The following is an 18,197-nucleotide window of genomic DNA, read 5'->3' on the forward strand; positions in this document are numbered from 1 at the left end:
AAATTCAACACCAATTTCAGCAGGAGAAAACGCAACAAATTCAACACCAACTTCAGCAGAAGAAAAGCCAACAAGTTCAACACCAACTTCAGCAGGAGAAAACGCAACAAATTCAACACCAACTTCAGCAGAAGAAAATCCAACAAATTCAACACCAATTTCAGCAGGAGAAAACGCAACAAATTCAACACCAACTTCAGCAGAAGAAAAACCAACAAATTCAACACCAACTTCAGCAGGAGAAAACGCAACAAATTCAACACCAACTTCAGCAGAAGAAAAGCCAACAAGTTCAACACCAACTTCAGCAGGATAAAACCCAACAAATTCGACACCAAAGTCAGCAGGAAAGGACCCAACAAATTCAACACCAACTTCAGCAGAAGAAAATCCAACAAATTCAGCAAAAGCTGCAGCAGGAGAAAAACACCAACAAATTCAACAGCAACTTCAGAAGGAGAAACAGCAACAAATTCAACACCAACTTCAGCAGGTGAAAACCCAACAACTTCAAAACCAACTTCAGAAGGAGAAACAGCAACAAATACAACACCAACTTCAGCAGAAGAAACGCCAACAAATTCAACAACAACTTCAGCAGGAGAAAAGGCCACAAATTCAACAACAACTTCAGCAGGAGAAAACCCAACAAATTCAACACCAAATTCAGCAGGAAAGGACCCAACAAATTCAACAGCAACTTCAGCAGGAGAAACACCAACAAATTCAACAACAACTTCAGGAGAAACACCAACAAATTCAACAACGACTTCAGAAAAACACCAACAAATTCAACAGCAACTTCAGCAGGAGAAATACCAACAAATTCAACACCAATTACAGCAGGAGAAAAAAAACCCAACAAATGCAAAAACAAATTCAGCAGGAGAAATATCAACAAATTCAACACCAACTTCAGCAGGAGAAAATCCAACAAATTCAGCAACAACTGCAGCAGGAGAAAAACACCAACAAATTCAACAACAACGTCAGAAGGAGAGAAATCACCAACAATTTCAACAACAACTTCAGCTGGAGAAAAATACCAACAAATTCAACACCAACTTCAGAAAGGGAAAACCCTACAAATTTAACGCCAATTACAGCAGGAGAAATTCCAACAAATTCAACAACAACCTGAGCAGGAGCGAAATCAGAAACAAATTCAACACCAACTTCGGCAGGAGAAAATCCAACAAATTCAATACCAACGTCAACGGGAGAAAAACACCAACAAATTCAACAACTTCAGCAGGGGAAAAACACCAACAAATTCAACAACAACTTCAGCAGGAGAAAACGCAACAAATTCAACACCAAGTTCAGCAGGAGAAAACCCTACAAATTCAGCACCAACTTCAGCAGTAGAAAACGCAAAAAATTCAACACCAACTTCAGCAGGAGAAAAGGCCACAAATTCAACAACAACTTCAGCAGGAGAAAACCCAACAAATTCAACACCAAATTCAGCAGGAAAGGACCCAACAAATTCAACAGCAACTTCAGCAGGAGAAACACCAACAAATTCAACAACAACTTCAGCAGGAGCAACACCAACAAATTCAACAACAACTTCAGGAGAAACACCAACAAATTCAACAACGACTTCAGAAAAACACCAACAAATTCAACAACAACTTCAGCTGGAGAAAAACACCAAAAAATTCAACACCAACTTCAGCAGGGGCAAACCCTACAAATTCAACACCAACTTCAGCAGGAGAAACACCAACAAATTCAACAACAACTCCAGCTGGAGAAAAACACCAACAAATTCAACAACTTCAGCTGGAGAAAACCCAACAAATTCAACACCAACTTCAGCAGGAGAACAAAACCCGACAAATTCAACACCAACTTCAGCAGGAGAAAAAAACCGACAAATTCAACACCAACTTCAGCAGGAGAAAAAACTGACAAATTCAACACCAACTTCAGCAGGAGAAAAAAACTGACAAATTCAACACCAACTTCAGCAGAAGAAAAGCCAACAAGTTCAACACCAACTTCAGCAGGATAAAACCCAACAAATTCGACACCAAAGTCAGCAGGAAAGGACCCAACAAATTCAACACCAACTTCAGCAGAAGAAAATCCAACAAATTCAGCAAAAGCTGCAGCAGGAGAAAAACACCAACAAATTCAACAGCAACTTCAGAAGGAGAAACAGCAACAAATTCAACACCAACTTCAGCAGGTGAAAACCCAACAACTTCAAAACCAACTTCAGAAGGAGAAACAGCAACAAATACAACACCAACTTCAGCAGAAGAAACGCCAACAAATTCAACAACAACTTCAGCAGGAGAAAAGGCCACAAATTCAACAACAACTTCAGCAGGAGAAAACCCAACAAATTCAACACCAAATTCAGCAGGAAAGGACCCAACAAATTCAACAGCAACTTCAGCAGGAGAAACACCAACAAATTCAACAACAACTTCAGCAGGAGCAACACCAACAAATTCAACAACAACTTCAGGAGAAACACCAACAAATTCAACAACGACTTCAGAAAAACACCAACAAATTCAACAACAACTTCAGCTGGAGAAAAACACCAAAAAATTCAACACCAACTTCAGCAGGGGCAAACCCTACAAATTCAACACCAACTTCAGCAGGAGAAACACCAACAAATTCAACAACAACTCCAGCTGGAGAAAAACACCAACAAATTCAACAACTTCAGCTGGAGAAAACCCAACAAATTCAACACCAACTTCAGCAGGAGAACAAAACCCGACAAATTCAACACCAACTTCAGCAGGAGAAAAAAACCGACAAATTCAACACCAACTTCAGCAGGAGAAAAAAACCGACAAATTCAACACCAACTTCAGCAGGAGAAAAAACTGACAAATTCAACACCAACTTCAGCAGGAGAAAAAAACCGACAAATTCAACACCGACTTCAGCAGGAGAAAAAAACCGACAAATTCAACACCGACTTCAGCAGGAGAAAAAAACCGACAAATTCAACACCGACTTCAGCAGGAGAAAAAAACCGACAAATTCAACACCGACTTCAGCAGGAGAATAAAACCGACAAATTCAACACCGACTTCAGCAGGAGAAAAAAACCGACAAATTCAACACCGACTTCAGCAGGAGAAAAAAACCGACAAATTCAACACCGACTTCAGCAGGAGAAAAAAACCGACAAATTCAACACCGACTTCAGCAGCAGAAAACCAAACAAATTCAACACCAACTTCAGCAGGAGAAGACACAAGAAATTCAAGAACAACCTCAGTAGAAGAAAAGCCAACAAATTCAACACCAACTTCAGCAGGAGAAAATCCAACAAATTCAACACCAACTTCAGCAGCAGAAAACCAAACAAATTCAACACCAACTTCAGCAGGAGAAGACACAAGAAATTCAAGAACAACCTCAGTAGAAGAAAAGCCAACAAATTCAACACCAACTTCAGCAGGAGAAAATCCAACAAATTCAACACCAACTTCAGCAGCAGAAAACCAAACAAATTCAACACCAACTTCAGCAGGAGAAGACACAAGAAATTCAAGAACAACCTCAGTAGAAGAAAAGCCAACAAATTCAACACCAACTTCAGCAGGAGAAAAGCCAACAAATTCAACACCAACTTCAGCAGATGAAAACGCAACAAATTCAACACCAACTTCAGCAGGAAAGGACCCAACAAATTCAACACCAACTTCTGCAGAAAATCCAACAAATTCAACACCAATTTCAGCAGGAGAAAACGCAACAAATTCAACACCAACTTCAGCAGAAGAAAAGCCAACAAGTTCAACACCAACTTCAGCAGGAGAAAACGCAACAAATTCAACACCAACTTCAGCAGAAGAAAATCCAACAAATTCAACACCAATTTCAGCAGGAGAAAACGCAACAAATTCAACACCAACTTCAGCAGAAGAAAAACCAACAAATTCAACACCAACTTCAGCAGGAGAAAACGCAACAAATTCAACACCAACTTCAGCAGAAGAAAAGCCAACAAGTTCAACACCAACTTCAGCAGGATAAAACCCAACAAATTCGACACCAAAGTCAGCAGGAAAGGACCCAACAAATTCAACACCAACTTCAGCAGAAGAAAATCCAACAAATTCAGCAAAAGCTGCAGCAGGAGAAAAACACCAACAAATTCAACAGCAACTTCAGAAGGAGAAACAGCAACAAATTCAACACCAACTTCAGCAGGAAAGGACCCAACAAATTCAACACCAACTTCTGCAGAAAACGCAACAAATTCAACACCAACTTCAGCAGAAGAAAAGCCAACAAGTTCAACACCAACTTCAGCAGGAGAAAACGCAACAAATTCAACACCAACTTCAGCAGGAGAAAACGCAACAAATTCAACACCAACTTCAGCAGAAGAAAATCCAACAAATTCAACACCAATTTCAGCAGGAGAAAACGCAACAAATTCAACACCAACTTCAGCAGAAGAAAAACCAACAAATTCAACACCAACTTCAGCAGGAGAAAACGCAACAAATTCAACACCAACTTCAGCAGAAGAAAAGCCAACAAGTTCAACACCAACTTCAGCAGGATAAAACCCAACAAATTCGACACCAAAGTCAGCAGGAAAGGACCCAACAAATTCAACACCAACTTCAGCAGAAGAAAATCCAACAAATTCAGCAAAAGCTGCAGCAGGAGAAAAACACCAACAAATTCAACAGCAACTTCAGAAGGAGAAACAGCAACAAATTCAACACCAACTTCAGCAGGTGAAAACCCAACAACTTCAAAACCAACTTCAGAAGGAGAAACAGCAACAAATACAACACCAACTTCAGCAGAAGAAACGCCAACAAATTCAACAACAACTTCAGCAGGAGAAAAGGCCACAAATTCAACAACAACTTCAGCAGGAGAAAACCCAACAAATTCAACACCAAATTCAGCAGGAAAGGACCCAACAAATTCAACAGCAACTTCAGCAGGAGAAACACCAACAAATTCAACAACAACTTCAGGAGAAACACCAACAAATTCAACAACGACTTCAGAAAAACACCAACAAATTCAACAGCAACTTCAGCAGGAGAAATACCAACAAATTCAACACCAATTACAGCAGGAGAAAAAAAACCCAACAAATGCAAAAACAAATTCAGCAGGAGAAATATCAACAAATTCAACACCAACTTCAGCAGGAGAAAATCCAACAAATTCAGCAACAACTGCAGCAGGAGAAAAACACCAACAAATTCAACAACAACGTCAGAAGGAGAGAAATCACCAACAATTTCAACAACAACTTCAGCTGGAGAAAAATACCAACAAATTCAACACCAACTTCAGAAAGGGAAAACCCTACAAATTTAACGCCAATTACAGCAGGAGAAATTCCAACAAATTCAACAACAACCTGAGCAGGAGCGAAATCAGAAACAAATTCAACACCAACTTCGGCAGGAGAAAATCCAACAAATTCAATACCAACGTCAACGGGAGAAAAACACCAACAAATTCAACAACTTCAGCAGGGGAAAAACACCAACAAATTCAACAACAACTTCAGCAGGAGAAAACGCAAAAAATTCAACACCAACTTCAGCAGGAGAAAAGGCCACAAATTCAACAACAACTTCAGCAGGAAAGGACCCAACAAATTCAACAGCAACTTCAGCAGGAGAAACACCAACAAATTCAACAACAACTTCAGGAGAAACACCAACAAATTCAACAACAACTTCAGCTGGAGAAAAACACCAAAAAATTCAACACCAACTTCAGCAGGGGCAAACCCTACAAATTCAACACCAACTTCAGCAGGAGAAACACCAACAAATTCAACAACAACTCCAGCTGGAGAAAAACACCAACAAATTCAACAACTTCAGCTGGAGAAAACCCAACAAATTCAACACCAACTTCAGCAGGAGAACAAAACCCGACAAATTCAACACCAACTTCAGCAGGAGAAAAAAACTGACAAATTCAACACCAACTTCAGCAGGAGAAAAAAACCGACAAATTCAACACCAACTTCAGCAGGAGAAAAAAAACAACAAATTCAACACCAACTTCAGCAGGAGAAAAAACCGACAAATTCAACACCAACTTCAGCAGGAGAAAAAAACCGACAAATTCAACACCAACTTCGGCAGGAGAAAATCCAACAAATTCAATACCAACGTCAACGGGAGAAAAACACCAACAAATTCAACAACTTCAGCAGGGGAAAAACACCAACAAATTCAACAACAACTTCAGGAGAAAACGCAAAAAATTCAACACCAACTTCAGCAGGAGAAACACCGACAAATTCAACAACAACTTCAGCAGGAGCAACACCAACAAATTCAACAACAACTTCAGGAAAAACACCAACAAATTCAACAACAACTTCAGCAGGAAAAACACCAACAAATTCAACAACTTCAGCAGGAGAGAAATCATCAACAAATTCAACAACAACTTCAGCAGGAGAAAATCCAACAAATTCAGCAAAAGCTGCAGCAGGAGAAAAACACCAACAAATTCAACACCAACTTCAGCAGCAGAAAAACAGCAACAAATTCAACACCAACTTCAGCAGCAGAAAACCAAACAAATTCAACACCAACTTCAGCAGGAGAAGACACAAGAAATTCAAGAACAACCTCAGTAGAAGAAAAGCCAACAAGTTCAACACCAACTTCAGCAGGAGAAAATCCAACAAATTCAACACCAACTTCAGCAGGTGAAAACCCTGCAAATTCGACTGCAACTTCAGCAGGAAAGGACCCAACAAATTCAACACCAACCTCTGCAGAAAATCCAACAAATTCAACACCAATTTCAGCAGGAGAAAAAAAAGCAACAGATGCAGCAACAACTTCAGGAGAAACATCAACAAATTCAACAACAACTTCAGCAGGAGAGAAATCAGCAGGAGAAAACGCAACAAATTCAACAACAACTTCAGCATGAGAAGATCCATCACATTCAACACCAACTGCAGCAGCAGAGAGCTCAAAAAATTCAACACCAACTTCAGCAGGAGAAAATCCAACAACTTCAGCAACAACTGCAGCAGGAGAAAAACACCAACAAATTCAACAACTTCAGCAGGAGAGAAATCACCAACAAATTCAAAACCAACTTCAGCAGGAGAAACACCAACAAAATTCAACAACAACTTCAGCAGGAGAGAAATCATCAACAAATCCAACAACAACTTCAGCAGAATAAAATCCAACAAATTCAACACCAACTTCAGCAGGAGAAAATCCAACAAATTCAACACCAACTTCAGCAGGAGAAAATCCAACAAATTCAACACCAACTTCAGCAGGAGAAAATCCAACAAATTCAACACCAACTTCAGCAGGAGAAAAACACCAACAAATTCAACACCAACTTCAGCAGCAGAAAAACAGCAACAAATTCAACACCAACTTCAGCAGCAGAAAACCAAACAAATTCAACACCAACTTCAGCAGGAGAAGACACAAGAAATTCAAGAACAACCTCAGTAGAAGAAAAGCCAACAAATTCAACACCAACTTCAGCAGGAGAAAATCCAACAAATTCAACACCAACTTCAGCAGGTGAAAACCCTGCAAATTCGACTGCAACTTCAGCAGGAAAGGACCCAACAAATTCAACACCAACTTCTGCAGAAAATCCAACAAATTCAACACCAATTTCAGCAGGAGAAAAAAAAGCAACAGATGCAGCAACAACTTCAGGAGAAACATCAACAAATTCAACAACAACTTCAGCAGGAGAGAAATCAGCAGGAGAAAACGCAACAAATTCAACAACAACTTCAGCATGAGAAGATCCATCACATTCAACACCAACTGCAGCAGCAGAGAGCTCAAAAAATTCAACACCAACTTCAGCAGGAGAAAATCCAACAACTTCAGCAACAACTGCAGCAGGAGAAAAACACCAACAAATTCAACTACTTCAGCAGGAGAGAAATCACCAACAAATTCAAAACCAACTTCAGCAGGAGAAACACCAACAAAATTCAACAACAACTTCAGCAGGAGAGAAATCATCAACAAATCCAACAACAACTTCAGCAGAATAAAATCCAACAAATTCAACACCAACGTCAGCAGGAGAAACACCAACAAATTCAACACCAACGTCAGCAGGAGAAACACCAACAAATTCAACACCAACTTCAGAAAGGGAAAACCCAACAAATTCAACAACAACTTCAGCAGGAATGGACCCAACAAATTCAACAACAACTTCAGCAGGAGAAACACCAACAAATTCAACACCAACTTCAGAAAGGGAAAACCCTACAAATTCAACAACAACTTCAATAGGAGAGAAATCACCAACAAATTCAACACCAACTTCAGCAGCAGAAAACCCAACAAATTCAACACCAACTTCAATAGGAGAGAAATCACCAACAAATTCAAAACCAACGTCAGCAGGAGAAAATGCAACAAATTCAACACCAACTTCAGCAGCAGAAAACCCAACAAATTCAAGACCAACTTCAGCAGGAGAAGACACAAGAAATTCAACAACAACCTCAGTAGAAGAAAACCCAACAAATTCAACACCAACTTCAGCAGGAGAAGACACAAGAAATTCAATAACAACCTCAGTAGAAGAAAAGCCAACAAATTCAACACCAACTTCAGCAGGAGAAAATCCAACAAATTCAACACCAACTTCAGCAGGAGAAAATCCAACAAATTCAACACCAACTTCAGCAGGAGAAAATCCAACAAATTCAACAACAACGTCAGCAGGAGAGAAATCATCAACAAATTCAACACCAACTTCAGCAGCAGAAAACCCAACAAATTCAACACCAACTTCAGCAGGAGAAGACACAAGAAATTCAACAACAACCTCAGTAGAAGAAAAGCCAACAAATTCAACACCAACTTCAGAAAGGGAAAACCCTACAAATTCAACAACAACTTCAGCTGGAGAAAAACACCAACAAATTCAACAACAACTTCAGCAGGAGAAAAACAGCAACAAATTCAACACCAACTTCAGGAGAAACACCAACAAATTCAACAACAACTTCAGGAATGGACCCAACAAATTCAACAACAACTTCAGCAGGAGAAACACCAACAATTTCAACACCAACTTCTGAAAGGGAAAACCCTACAAATTCAAAACCAACTTCAGCAGGAGAAACACCAACAAAATTCAACAACAACTTCAGCAGGAGAGAAATCATCAACAAATTCAACAACAACTTCAGCAGGAGAAAATCCAACAAATTCAGCAAAAGCTGCAGCAGGAGAAAAACACCAACAAATTCAACAACAACGACAGGAAAAGAAAAAACACCAACAAAATCAACAAAAACCCCACCAGGAAAAAAACACCAAGAAATTCAACAACAACCACTGCAGGAAAAGAAAAACACCAACACATTCAACAACAACCTCAGCAGGAGAAAAACACCAACAAATTCAACAACTTCAGCAAGAGAAAGACTCCAACAAATTCTACAACAACTTCAGCAGGAGAAAAGCAGCAACAAATTCAACAACAAACTCAGCAGGAGAAAATCACCAACATATTCAACAACAATGTCTGGAAAAGAAAAAACACCAACAAATTCAACAAAAGCTTCAGCAAGAGAAAAACACTAACAAATTCAACAACAACTTCAGCAAGAGGAAAACACTGACTGATGCAACAACAACTTCAGCAAGAGAAAAGCAACAATTTCAACAACTTTTGCAAGAGAAAAGCACCAACAAATTCAACAACAAATTCAGTAAGAGAAAAACACTAACAAATTCTACAACAACTTCAACCAGAGGAAAACACTGATAAATGCAACAACAACCTCAGCAAGAGAAAACAATAAATTCAAGAACATCTTCAGCAAGAGAAAAATACCAACAAATTCAACAACAACCTCTGTAGGAGAAAAACTCCACCAAATTCAACAACAACTTCTGCTGGAGAAAAACACCAACAAATTCAACAACAACCTCAGCAGGAGAAAAACACCAACAAATTCAACAACTTCAGCAAGAGAAAGACTCCAACAAATTCTACAACAACTTCAGCAAAATAAAAAAAACACCAACAAATTCAACAACAAACTCAGCAGGAGAAAAACACCAACATATTCAACAACAATGTCTGGAAAAGAAAAAACACCAACAAGTTCAACAAAAGCTTCAGCAAGAGAAAAACACTAACAAATTCAACAACAACTTCAGCAAGAGGAAAACACTGACTGATGCAACAACAACTTCAGCAAGAGAAAAGCAACAATTTCAACAACTTTTGCAAGAGAAAAGCACCAACAAATTCAACAACAAATTCAGTAAGAGAAAAACACTAACAAATTCTACAACAACTTCAACCAGAGGAAAACACTGATAAATGCAACAACAACCTCAGCAAGAGAAAACAATAAATTCAAGAACTTCTTCAGCAAGAGAAAAATACCAACAAATTCAACAACAACCTCTGTAGGAGAAAAACTCCACCAAATTCAACAACAACTTCTGCTGGAGAAAAACACCAACAAATTCAACAACAACCTCAGCAGGAGAAAAACACCAACAAATTCAACAACTTCAGCAAGAGAAAGACTCCAACAAATTCTACAACAACTTCAGCAAAATAAAAAAAACACCAACAAATTCAACAACAAACTCAGCAGGAGAAAAACACCAACATATTCAACAACAACGTCTGGAAAAGAAAAAACACCAACAAATTCAACAAAAGCTTCAGCAAGAGAAAAACACTAACAAATTCAACAAAACTTCAGCAAGAGGAAAACACTGACAGATGCAACAACAACATCAGCAAGAGAAAAGCAACAATTTCAACAACTTTTGCAAGAGAAAAACACTAACAAATTCTACAACAACTTCAACCAGAGGAAAACACTGATAAATGCAACAACAACCTCAGCAAGAGAAAACAATAAATTCAAGAACATCTTCAGCAAGAGAAAAATACCAACAAATTCAACAACAACCTCTCTAGGAGAAAAACTCCACCAACTTCAGCACGGGAAAAACACTGACAAATTCAACAACAACGTCAGCAGGAGAAAAACATAAACAAATTCAACAACTTCAGGAAGAGAAAGACACCAACAAATTCATCAACAACTTCAGCAAGAGGAACGCACTGACAACTTCAACAACAACCTCAGCAAGAGAAAAACAACAAATTCAACAACAACCTCAGCAAAAGAAAAAACACCAACAAATTTAACAACAACGTCAGGAAAATAAAAGCACCAACAAATTGAACAGCAACCTCAGCAGGAGAAAAACATAAACAAATTCAACAACTTCACCAAGAGAAAAACACCAACAAATTCAACAACAACCTCTGCAGGAGAAAAAAATTCCCAGCAAATTCAACAACTTCAGCAAGAGAATCATTCTCTTCTTTGGCCTCCTTGTCTCGGGAGACAATAGGTAAGCGCATGGAGGTGGTCAGTGGTTTGTGGAGCAGCGCCTGGAGTGGCTATAAAGGCCAATTCTAGAGTGACAGACTCTTCCACAGGTGCTACAGAAAAATTTGATTGTCGGGGCTGTTACACAGTTGGCTCTCCCCTTGCGCTTCTGTCTTTTTTCCTGCCAACTGCGAAGTCTCTTCGACTTGCCAAAGACACATTGTACAGCGAGCTCGCCACTGGTATCAGACCCACAGGCTGTCCATGTCTCCGCTTTAAAGACGTCTGCAGATGCGACATGATGTCCTGTGACATTGATCACAAGTCATGGGAGTCAGTTGCCAGCGATCACCAGAACTGGTGGGCAGCAAGAAAATAGCACCAACAAATTCAACAACAATTTCAGCAAGAGAAAATCACCGACAAATTCAAAAACAACTTCAGCAAGAGAAAAACATCGACAAATTCAGCAACAACTTCAGCAGAAGTAAACCCAACAAACTCAACAACAACTTCAGCAAGGGTAAAACACCAACAAATTCAACAACAACCTCAGCAAGAGAAAACCACCAACAAATTCAACAACAACTTCAGCAGGAGAAAAACCAGCAGCAAATTCAACAATCACCTCGGCAGGAGAAAAGCACCAACAAATTCAACAACAACTGGAACAGGAGCAAAACACCAACAATTTCAGCAACAGATTCACGAGGACGAGACCAGAATTGAGAGGGTTTATAACTATTGGGAAGGATTGAAAAGCTTGGGGCTCTTTTCTCTAGAATAGAGGAAGCTGAGGGTTGACCTGATGGAGGGTTTGAAGATTACAAAACTTGGTTTCGATCAGGTAGACGTAGATATGTTTCCACTTGCGGGTGAGACCAGACTTAGGGGGAGCCGTCAAAATAAGACAGTCGCTGATAAATCAGATCGGGAATTCTGGAGAAACTTCTTTCCCCAGAGAACGGGAGAATGTGGAACTCGCTAACACGGGGAGTGGGGTGAGGCGAATCGTGGAGATGTATTGAATGGGGGAGGGGGAGGGAAGCTGGATAAAGACATGAGGGAGAGAGGAACAGAAGGAAATGTGGATGGGGTGAGATGAAGAGAGGGGTGGGAGGAGGCTCGTGTGGAGCACAAACACCAGCATGAATGTGTCAGGCCGAATGGCCTGTTTCTGTCCTGTAAATTCTCTGCAGTTCGAGCGAGCGGCAGGAACACCAACACTGTGGGAATAATCAGTGGAGTTGGGGGACTGACTCCTGGGTGAGGGAGGAAACCGGGATCAATAGGGAGGTTACAGAAATAGGGAGGGTTGAGGTCCTGGATTTTTTCGTGGTCTTTCGATGCAGGGAATCGATGACTCGGTACCTATAACTATTTGTTATTCTTTACAACTAACAGTACTTAGTTACCCCTCCCTCATTCCTGTAATGTGCTGACCAGAACTGTACACAGTTATCTACTCTAACTGTGGCCTCATTAGTGTTTTATACAGCTCGAGCAAAACCTCCCTGCTCTTCTATTCTATATATCGGACAATAAAGGTAAGTGTCCTGTAAGCCGCCTCACCCACCTTATCCACCTGTCCTGCCTGCCTCAGGAATCCGTGGCCTCTCACTCCAAGGTCCCTCTGTTCACGGACTGAGAGATAATGTTGGAGAGAGAGAGATTGTTAGGTTACATTGAATGGGCAAATGTAAAAACGTAATCATTGGACATTTCTGTGTACATAGACATCCGAGAGAGGCATGGAGTGAAACAGAGAGAAAGGGAGTGATAGGCATGGGTCGAGAGATCATCTCAAGCAATCTCTTGCTGGTAATCTCTCTCTATCTCTGTCTATCTCTTCCCCTCTGTTCTACTCTCTCCATCCCTTTTTCCCCTTGTCTATCTCTCCCCTTCCCTCTCAATCACTAACTCCCTGCGTACACTCTCGAGAGCAGAGTTGTCCAACCTTTTCGAGTGGTGGGGTGGGGGGAGCCTCATTACAATTTTTGTCTTACATGGGGGAGCAGGTGAGACAATTTCGGAAGGATAAAGGTATTAAGAATGTATCTTGCTATTAATTAAAGCAACAACTAATGGGCATTTTTGTGAAGAAACTTTCAATGAGAAGAGTAATTTATTGACTTACTTTCTCGTCACTATGCTGGACCCTGATTTAGTGAGATGCCTGGCAATTGTTTGCTTGCAAAGTCGTCAATGTTTGTGTGCACGCTTTTTGTTGTGATGCAGAGTATTCCAGATAAATGACCATCGGTCCGGAGTGATGTTGATCACTCTCTCCCTCTCACTCTATCTCTCTCTATCTCTGTGTTCCCCCATCTCTGTGTTGTTCCCCCCTCTCTGTGTTGTTCACCTCTGCTCTGTGTCATCCTCGTTGTCTGTATACCCCTCTTTCTCTTTCTGTCCCCCCTCTCTGCTGTGCGCTCTTTCTCCATTTTCTGCTCCCTCTTTTCTCCCCCTTCTCTCTCTCTCCTCTCTCTGTTCCCCGTCTATCCCTGTCTCTCTCCCCTCCCCTCTCCCACTCTGTTCCACCCTCTTTCTCTCTCCCCCTCTCTCTCACTCCCCCCTCACCTCTCTCTCCCCACCCACCCTCCGCTCTCTGTCTCTCTGCCCCTTTTTCTCTCTCTCCCCATCCCCCCCCCCCCCCCCCCTGTCAGGCAAACCCCCCACCTGCCAAGACTGAGGCACACATGATTTCCCCACATGAACATTTCACCTATACAACTCCATCATAACCTCCCTGCTCTTATATTCTATGCCTCGGCTAATAAAGGCAAGTATCCCATATGCCTTCCTAACCACCTTATCTACCTGTGCTGCTGCCTTCAGTGATCTATGGACAAGTACACCAAGGTCCCTCTGACCCTCTGTACTTCCTAGGGTCCGACCATCCACTGTATATTCCCTTGCCTTGTTAGTTCTCCCAAAATGCATCACCTCACATTTCTCAGGATTAAATTCCATTTGCCACTGCTCTGCCCATCTTCCCAGCCCATCTATATCGTCCTGTAATCTAAGGCTTTCCTCCTCATTATTTATGACACCACCAATTTTCGTGTCATCTGCGAACTTACTGATCATACCTCCGATATTCACGTCTAAATCATTAATGTACACTACAAACAGCAAGGGTCCCAGCACCGATCCCTGTGGTACACCACTGGTCACAGGCTTCCACTCGCAAAAACAACCCTCGACCATCACCCTCTGCCTCCTGCCATTAAGCCGATTTTGGATCCAATTTGCCAAATTGCCCTGGATCCCATGGGCTCTTACCTTCTTAACCAATCTCCCATGTGGGACCTTATCAAAAGCCTTACTGAAGTCCATGTAGACTACATCAACTGCTTTACCCTCATCTACACAAGTAGTCACCTCCTCGAAAAATTCAATCAAGTTAGTTAGACACGATCTCCCCCTGACAAAGCCATGCTGACTATCCCTGATTAATCCCTGCCTCTCCAAGTGGAGATTAATCCTGTCTAAGAACTTTTCCAATGATCTCCCTACCACTGATGTTAGACTCACCGGCCTGTAATTACCTGGTTTATCCCTGCTACCCTTCTTGAATAATGGTACCACATTCACTGTCCTCCAGTCCTCAGGTACCTCTCCTGTGGCCAGACAGGATTTGAAAATTTGTGTCAGAGCCCCTGCAATTTCCTCCCTTGCTTCACATAACAGCCTGGGATACATCTCATCTGGGCCTGGGGATTTATTCACTTTAAAGCCCGCTAAAACCTCCTCCCTTTCAATGCTAATATGTTCAAGTATATCGCAATCCCCCTCCTTGATCTCTACACCTACATCGTCCTTCTCCATAGTGAACACAGTCACATGACTGGCAGTCCATTGAGATTTGAACTTCCAACAAAGGATTCAAACTGACAAAAGCTCCTGGTTTGATAAGACCTCTCTCCTGTCTGCCCTCACCTCACTCTCACCTGCATCGGTAACCACTGAAAAAACGTAAACTCAAAGAGAGAAAAAGTCTCCTACGTGAACAAGGTTTAAGAAGAATAGTGGGCCCCAATGAAATGCAAGACCATATCTTCAATCAAGGACTACAGAGAGCTCGAGAAACAGTAACAAGATATTGCCTCAAACTGTTCTATTTATCTTTTCTTCTCTTTTCCATCCCTATTTACATGTGTGTATCCCGTGTGCATGCTAACGTGGGGCGTGTCACATATCTGTAGGTGTTAACTGTATTAGAGTTTAAGTTTAAGGTTTAGCAAATTTCATCATTCTTCTTTCAAGCAAAGAAAGCCTGGTTATACTCATTTCTTTGCCTTATAATTGACAACGTATGTCAGCCAAGAGCGACGTCTCAATTCATTCCATCTTCGCTGCCTCCTGAGAATACTTGGCATCAGGTGGCAGGACCGTATCTCCAACACAGAAGTCCTCGAGTCGGCCAACATTCCCAGCATATACACACTACTGAGCCAGCGACGCTTGAGATGGCTTGGCCATGTGAGCCGCATGGAAGATGCCAGGATCCCCAAGGACACATTGTTCAGTGAGCTCGCCACTGGTATCAGACCCACTGGCCGTCCATGTCTCCGCTATAAAGACGTCTGCAAACGCGACATGAAATCGTGTGACATTGATCACAAGTTGTGGGAGTCAGTTGCCAGCGTTCGCCAGAGCAGGCGGGCAGCCATAAAGACAGGGCTAAAATGTGGCGAGTCGAAGAGACTTAGTAGTTGGCAGGAAAAAAGACAGAGGCGCAAGGGGAGAGCCAACTGTGTAACAGCCCCAACAACCAATTTTATCTGCAGCACCTGTGGAAGAGCCTGTCATTCTAGAATTGGCCTTTATAGCCACTCCAGGCACTGCTTCACAAACCACTGACCACCTCCAGGCGCTTACCCATTGTCTCTCGAGACAAGGAGGCCAAAGAAGAATTGGAAAGCTGTGAACAAGGATTCACGAAGGGGGAACTAAAACACAGTGTGTTTAAAATAAAATCCTGTTACAGTGAGACCAGGTGAAGATAGTAACAGACCCCTAGACACATTTCTCACCTGGCCGTAACACCCCCTCTCTCTTGCCCTCTTGTGTTCAAGTATATCACAATCCCCCTCCTTGATCTCTACACCTACATCGTCCTTCTCCATAATGAACACAGTCACATGACTAGCTGTCGATTGAGATTTGAATTTCCAACAAAGGATTCAAACTGAGAAAAACTCCTGGTTTGATAAGAGCTCTCTCCTGCCTGCCCTCAACCCACTCTCACCAGCATCGGAAATCACCGAAAAAACGTCACCTCAAAGAGAGAAAAAGTCTCCTGCGTGAGCAAGGTATAAGAAGAATAGTGGGCCCCAATGAAATGCAAGACCATATCTTTCAATCAAGGAGTACAGCGAGCTCGAGAAACAGTAGCAAGATATTGCCTCAAACTGTTCTACTTTTCTTTTCCTCTGCTCTTTTCTGTCCCTATTTGCATGTGTGTATCCCATGTGCATGCTAACGTGGGTGCATCATATATCCATAGGCGTTAGAGTTTAAGTTTAAGGTTTAGTAAATTTCATCTTTCTTCTTTAAACCAAAGTAAGCCTGTTTGTGCTCATTCCTTTGCCTTATAATTGGAAAGCTGTGAACAAGGATTCACAAAGGGGGAACTAAAACACAGTGTGTTTAAAATAAAATCCTGTTACAGTGAGACCAGGTGAAGAAAGAAACAGACCCCTAGACACATTTCTCACCTGGTCGTAACACCACCTCTCTCTTGCCCTCTCTCTCCCCGCTGCTTTCTCTCCCCCCAGCTCTGTCTCTCTCTCTGCCTCCCCACCCCCTCCCTTACCTCTCTTTCTCCCTTCTGTTCGCCCCTCTATCTCCCTCTCTCTGAACCTATCTCTCTCTGCTCCTATCTCTTCCCCCCTTCTCTCTCTCCTCCCCTCGCTCACTCTCTCCCCTACTCGCTCTCTGCCCCCTCTTTCTTCCCCCCACTCTCTTCCCTCCACTCTCCTACCCACTCCCCGAGCTCTCTCCGCCCCTCTCTCTCCTGCTCTCGTCTATTGCTCCCCCTCTGTCTGTCCACCCTCTCTCCCCCTGCCCGCTCCCTCTCTCTGTCCCCACCACCCCCAGTTCGCTCTCTCTCTGTCTCTGACAGTTACAGAGAGTGGGAGGGTTCAGCACCGAAGCTTAAGATTACAACTGGAACCATTGTCTGGGTTTCTGTTTGGTCAGTTACATGTGAATTAGCAGCAAGGGGAGGCCATGTTCCGGTGGGATTTTCAAAGAATCCCCCAGAAATCCCCGAATTTGTACGAAGTTCGGAAGCCGCTAATCTCGATGTCAGCAGCTGTCAGCTGTGAAACTGACAACGTGATTTTTTTAAAAAGGTCGGTCCAGAAGAAGAAGCCAATGGGAAATTTCTTGTCTCTGATATACATCTCCGGACCAGAACCTGGTGGAGAGTGTACGTAGAGAGACCTCCCGCTCACTGAAATAACCTTTCTGCAGTTTTGTTTCCAGGTAAGATCATTAAAAAGAAGTGACTATCACAGCAAAAGAATATTGTCCGTTATCCCTCAAGGGGGCTGGAATAGAAAGCGATGGATGTTGTGTTACTGTTGTATGAAGCCCTGATTAGACCCCGTCTGGAGTAACTGTGTTCAGTTCTGTGCACCAAACCTCAGGAAGGATATCTCAGCTTCGGAGGAGGGTTCAATTCGGTTCACAGTGAGAGAGTTCCCTCCCAGGAATAAAAACCCCGGATTTCCATGATCAGATAGGAAAACAATTCCGGCAAAATCAATAAACGTCTTGAGACAGTCAATCTCAGGATTCATCAATGTATTGAGCA

The 18,197-nt window shown here is 41.9% G+C and overlaps 2 protein-coding genes across 2 annotated transcripts; both read left to right on the forward strand.

The window, feature by feature from the left end:
• Positions 1–3,619: 3,619 nt before the first annotated feature.
• LOC137361939 (putative uncharacterized protein DDB_G0271606) lies at positions 3,620–7,548 on the forward strand. The gene is made up of 5 exons (XM_068026522.1): positions 3,620–4,104; positions 4,192–4,936; positions 5,039–5,452; positions 6,623–7,026; positions 7,398–7,548. Exons 1-5 carry the CDS (start codon positions 3,620–3,622, stop codon positions 7,546–7,548), a joined length of 2,199 nt encoding a protein of 732 aa, XP_067882623.1.
• Positions 7,549–7,667: 119 nt separating this feature from the next.
• On the forward strand, positions 7,668–12,158 carry LOC137361940 (putative uncharacterized protein DDB_G0286901). Its single transcript, XM_068026523.1, has 7 exons — positions 7,668–7,876; positions 8,175–8,827; positions 9,345–9,526; positions 9,759–10,130; positions 10,320–10,535; positions 10,842–11,006; positions 11,928–12,158. The coding sequence occupies exons 1-7, from the start codon at positions 7,668–7,670 to the stop codon at positions 12,156–12,158; spliced, it is 2,028 nt and encodes a 675-aa protein (XP_067882624.1).
• The last annotated feature ends 6,039 nt before the right edge of the window (positions 12,159–18,197 follow it).

Source organism: Heterodontus francisci, unplaced genomic scaffold, assembly GCF_036365525.1.
Source record: "Heterodontus francisci isolate sHetFra1 unplaced genomic scaffold, sHetFra1.hap1 HAP1_SCAFFOLD_323, whole genome shotgun sequence".
Taxonomy (NCBI): Eukaryota; Metazoa; Chordata; class Chondrichthyes; order Heterodontiformes; family Heterodontidae; genus Heterodontus; species Heterodontus francisci.

Excerpts from the sequence above, each read along its gene's own strand:
- LOC137361939 (XM_068026522.1), top strand. The coding sequence starts at position 3,620 with ATGAAAACGCAACAAATTCAACACCAACTTCAGCAGGAAAGGACCCAA. Across the intron at positions 4,937-5,038 it reads AGGACCCAACAAATTCAACA|CAACTTCAGCAGGAGAAATA; the intron begins GCAACTTCAGCA and ends CAAATTCAACAG. Across the intron at positions 7,027-7,397 it reads CAACTTCAGCAACAACTGCA|CAGCAGAAAACCAAACAAAT; the intron begins GCAGGAGAAAAA and ends CACCAACTTCAG.
- LOC137361940 (XM_068026523.1), top strand. The coding sequence starts at position 7,668 with ATGCAGCAACAACTTCAGGAGAAACATCAACAAATTCAACAACAACTT. Across the intron at positions 10,131-10,319 it reads CAAGTTCAACAAAAGCTTCA|AGGAAAACACTGATAAATGC; the intron begins GCAAGAGAAAAA and ends AACTTCAACCAG. Across the intron at positions 10,536-10,841 it reads CAACAAATTCAACAACTTCA|AGGAAAACACTGATAAATGC; the intron begins GCAAGAGAAAGA and ends AACTTCAACCAG.